At 45.3% G+C, this 4922-nt stretch overlaps 1 protein-coding gene across 1 annotated transcript; it reads right to left on the minus strand.

The window, feature by feature from the left end:
• Positions 1 to 1006: 1006 nt before the first annotated feature.
• On the minus strand, positions 1007 to 2830 carry F5891DRAFT_964619 (uncharacterized protein; the record flags this gene model as incomplete). The annotated part of the gene is made up of 7 exons (XM_041376109.1): positions 1007 to 1135; positions 1178 to 1357; positions 1412 to 1613; positions 1670 to 1866; positions 1919 to 2107; positions 2176 to 2394; positions 2525 to 2830. The coding sequence occupies 7 exons, from the start codon at positions 2828 to 2830 to the stop codon at positions 1007 to 1009; spliced, it is 1422 nt and encodes a 473-aa protein (XP_041217882.1).
• Positions 2831 to 4922: the final 2092 nt, after the last annotated feature.

A 4922-nucleotide genomic window follows, 5' to 3' on the forward strand; every position in this document is an offset into this window, starting at 1 on the left:
CCTCATATTATATCTTGCATATCCACGCATCTCATCCGGACCACATCTGATCCAGTCCGATCCGATCCTATCCGATATACGATAAGCTTCTTGATTCATTTCCTGTGCATATAACATTAACACAGCCTATCCGGTATTCCTTGTTACCGGTACCTCGGTTATATCTATTACCGGTATGCTTACTGATCTGTTAACCTATGTTCATTTCCGACTCACATTTGTCAACCTTTGCATATGCTTCGTACATAGCCTCGGACTCTGCTTATTGATCCTTCCGTTATTTCTCTTAGTATATAAACTCGTGTATATGTCTTGTAGTACCTCAGTCTGAATATCATATTAGTCCTCGCACTAGTCTTCACTCTAAGTCCTCATATCAGTTCTAGTCTTCCAACTTAATTGATATCCATCTCAGGCCTAGGGAGTTTCTCCCTAGGCCAGAGCTCCACTCCTCCGCTCCTCCGCTCCTCCGCTCCTCCACTCATCCGAAGTTCCGGAAGTTCGTCCAGAACTTTCCCGCGGTCCTCCGGACCTATTCTGCTTCGGACTTTGTCCTTGCAGCCTTTCCTCTGTTTGCTTCTACTCAGGACAAGTCCTGAGTAGCCATTACACGTATCTGTATTAGGACGAAACCCCATTGTAATTTCCGGAAGTTCCTCCTGAACTTTCCCGCACTCATCCGGAAGTTACTTGTACCCGTCCGGAAAGTCCTTCCGAAGTTTCCCGCGCCTTTGGATGTCCTTTGGATGTCTTTGGATGTCTTCGGACTTTCCTCGGACACCAATCTGAAATTAAGGGCACATACTCGGGTAAGGGGCGCAGCGCACGAGCTGAAGCCAAGCCCCTCAGAATCAGTCCTACCCTTTGTGCATGGTCTTAACAAATAGGAACTTCTTCAACAGTAAACATATTCTTAGGAACAGGCGCTATGACTGGGCGCTTAAAGGATTTGGAATTAAGGAATGAATAATGATTTGTATTTGGAACTTGTGACACTTTATGATAGTTAGCCAAGCATATATCTATCTGACTCATTTGAACTTACCATGACCAAGTCGCGCTTTTTGTTGCCATCCGTAAATGCGACATGGATGACGGTCGTGAAATGATTGAGATCATGCCACTGAGGGAATTCCTCGACACTGAAAGTAGGTTTAGAGTGACGTCAATACAATACTGAAGAAGAAATAATGTATGATTTCTCAACTGCCACTTGGGCTTCTCGTCCAACATCATCAAGGATAGCCTTTAACTCTCCCAGCACATGATGCCCTCCCATACCGCTATGCACTGTGTGCAGCCTGTCAACACTCATTGCATCATGAGGGTCAGACTGCTCGACAATCCAGAGGAAGTTCTGAATGTAATGTATCAGTAGAATAGAATAGTAGAATTGAAACACATGACTTACAGCTACTGCGCGTAATCCTAGCGCTTTCAAAAGTGCCTCGCCTTGAGATTTGCTCTGTCGGTAAACATCGAGTGCAGCCTGTGCGTCTTTTGCGGACCTAATGGCGTGAGTCTTGGACAAATCGGAAAGTTCTTCGCGTGGTACGAGGCATACAGGGCACAGGCACTTGCACTGTGCACCGTGAATAAGAGACATCATGCACCTATTGATGATTGAAGGCTATGTGAGTCTAGTAGACATCAATAGCGGCGGACTCACTGTTCTTCGTAGTCTGCAGATAGTATTAGTATCACAGGGAATAACCAGCACAATTTTTTGTCATAGCACATGTATGAATATCCAGTCTTTGAATATTTATCGAGATTGGTGAAAAGCTTGATGAACGCTTCGTGCCATACAATGCGCTTGAAATTGATGTAACCTGGCTTCCCCTGCTCGGATGCTTCTTCGTCGATCTGCAATGTTATTAGCGTTATCGAATGGTATCACTGACAAGTGCTGACTCACGATTGGTAGCCAACCGACAACCCGACCACCGCCCATGCCCTCGCCATTTCGAATGTCGACAGGTAAATTCATGCAGTGAGCCATCACCGGATATCCTTTCATGGTGCCATGCGAAGACAACTTGGTCTTGTCTGCATATAGTATAAAGCAAAAGGGAGCAGCACCGTCAAGATTTGGTGGGAGATGAGACTGGATTACATAGACAGTTGATGCACATTAATATGTAAACACAAATATCAAACATAATAATAATGTACTTGGATATCCCACCACCGATCACCAGTCCACGGTTCATTGAAAAAGCACTCAAAGTCCGTGTCATTATGTTTGAAGACGCGCTGCGCGTCCCAAACAAAATGGGGTGCGAGTAGTGGGTTATCCAAAAGGTCGAGCGCCCAGTCCCATAGCGGCCTCGCATGTACCTCGAAAACCCGTTGCTCCTTCTTGTATGGTACAACAATTTCATGTTTGATAAACTATACAAAAACCTAAGCAGTCAGACAAGTGTCACGCGATTCAGGAATTAAGAAAAGCGCATACCAGTGTCAGCTCAGCCGCAGCATGATCCAATGCTGTGCAAAGGTCAGCTTCGTTCTTCAGGGTTACCTGAGTGTCGCCCTGCGCAATGCGAGCGATAAGGCTCAGTAGCCTGTCAACCTGACCCTTGTTGAGAGCAGCATTGAGCGCGATTTCAGAAAACTCGAAATCTCCGCATGATCGGAATGGGCGCCAAGGTGTTTCATCAACAGGAGGAGCCTGTGTCTCTGGTGTGACACCGAACTCCTCAAACCTTTGATAGAGCGGTTCACGGCCGCTATGAGGGTGGAATTCAATTTTGAAGTCTTGAGTGTGTTCGATATTCACTGCGGGCTGATGTGGGATGTTGGGACCAGGGTTACTGCCAGTGGCCATGCTAATATCGGATAATACTACATAATGATCATTTATTTGAATAACAAATGAAGAGAGAAGCACGCACCTGGGCTCCTAACACCCTCATCTCCAACATCAAAGTTGTTCGGACCAGCAAAAGAAGCTGAAAAGTATCACAAGAGTCAGAGTGAACAAATTGAGTTGGGATGAATGACAGTGTACCTTGTATTTGTGGTTCTGGATTTGCAGAGTCATCTGCATTGACGTGCGATGGGCCAGCCACTGGTTCCATGGCTATCATTTGTCGAGATTTCTTGCAGCGTGCTATTGCAGGCTGATCAATAAACATGTCTCAAATGAACAGGCCATTAGACTCACCTTTTTGTTGATCCTGCTCATATTCTTGATTGAATGCCTCTTTGGCCCCAGCATCACGCTGTAGGGATTCATTTCTGGCTGGGCTTGTAGAGACTGTTTTTACCTTACCTTATGTTGGCACTTTTGTAGCTTACATAATCAATCAATCTTTTCACCAGTTACCAGTATGAGTCAGAGTCCTCAGTAGTTTTTATGATATTTCCTCTCCTCTGAGCCTTGAGCCTGGTCCAGAAACCCTTTAGGGTCGAATAGCAGCTAGGTTCTGCAAGACCCAACACATTGTTCAGACTCACCATCTGAATTGTTGTACCTTCAACGCTGCTTGCACACTGATTTGTGCCACTTGAAGCCTTGGGCTTTGTACATATTGCCGCAATGTGGGCACTGAGACCCACTAGTCAGTGTTTTCTCAGTGTAATTATACTTACCTCTGCTTGAGTGATTCGGGGCCATGACTATTAGACAATATATATAACAATTTGTACACGTTGAGGTGAAGGAAAGAGCGAAGGATGAAAGGGACGAGGTAGAAGGGCGATAGAACGTGAGGCGTCTGACAAGACCACGTGATAAGATTCGTCACAAGGCTGATAAATGAATTAATAGGGCCTTACATTTTCTCCGCCGTCCTTAAAAGGCACTTTCAAGGCACCTTGTGATGCATGTGACCAGCCTCGTAAGCCAGCAGCATTATAATGGTGGTTTACTTTTTTCCGACAAGGTGCGACAGGATAGAACAGAGCTGCGAGAGGGTCGCAAGAGGATGGGGTGGAGCCTGTGGAGGTGCAAGAGGATGAGATGGAGGTGCAAGAGGGTGAGACAGAGGTACAACAGAGGTGCAACAGGGTGCAACAGAGGGTGCAACAGAGGTGCAACAGGGTGTGAGAGAATATGACAGAGGGTGCAACAGAGAATGCATCAGAGGATGCAATGGATGTATGAGAGGGGTGCGAGATGATGCACAGGATATCAATTAGTGTACTAAGAATTTGGGAATGATATGATCACATACTTGGAAGCAAAGCTATTGAAATGCACCTGCAAAACTACCGAGCTGACAAATATGTTGAATGGTACTCGTGTTAGTGGAGGAAGTAGCGTCTGGAAGGATTGGAGCATTGGAGGTATCTCCCACAATGGCTTGAAAGGGTTAATTTACTGGTGGCATTGCCACTCACTTGGAAGTATAAGGACTAGACAAATGTTAGGCCTCATAATAGTCAAATAATTTAGTGCTGCTGTGGTCTGGTTTGGTCTGGTTCAGAGGGTCTTGGACGAGAACCAAGAACCAGACCATAGTCCAGTTTCACAAGTAGCTGTGAGATTGATGTATCATTAGTGATGTGTACAGCCTAAATAGGCCAGGCCAAAGTCATGGCCTGGTGACGGCTTTGGCCTGGCCTGAGATTATGAAAAGCCAAAGCCGCCAGCTGAGGGCTCAGGTCATGGCTTATGTCATATACTGACTGTGCCTGCAGCATCCCAAACTACTTACTTGATGACCTGTTGACTGTACCTTTAACATATGGCTTCTATCTCACTTTGGCCTTTGAATCACTTTCCTTGTGTAATTCTATGGGCCAATATATTAGTATGCCAATTAATTACAGTGAGTTGCACATTCTTTCCAAGCTTAACACAATTCATTTTGGTGTTAGCAACCACTCCTTTGCAAGTTTCTTGTGATTTGCAAGCTCAGTGACCATCAGATTTTTTTTAAGACAAATGTATGCCTCCATGATGATATGTTTTT

This window comes from Suillus fuscotomentosus (genome assembly GCF_016647785.1).
Source record: "Suillus fuscotomentosus strain FC203 chromosome Unknown F5891scaffold_136, whole genome shotgun sequence".
In the NCBI taxonomy this organism is placed as follows: Eukaryota; Fungi; Basidiomycota; class Agaricomycetes; order Boletales; family Suillaceae; genus Suillus; species Suillus fuscotomentosus.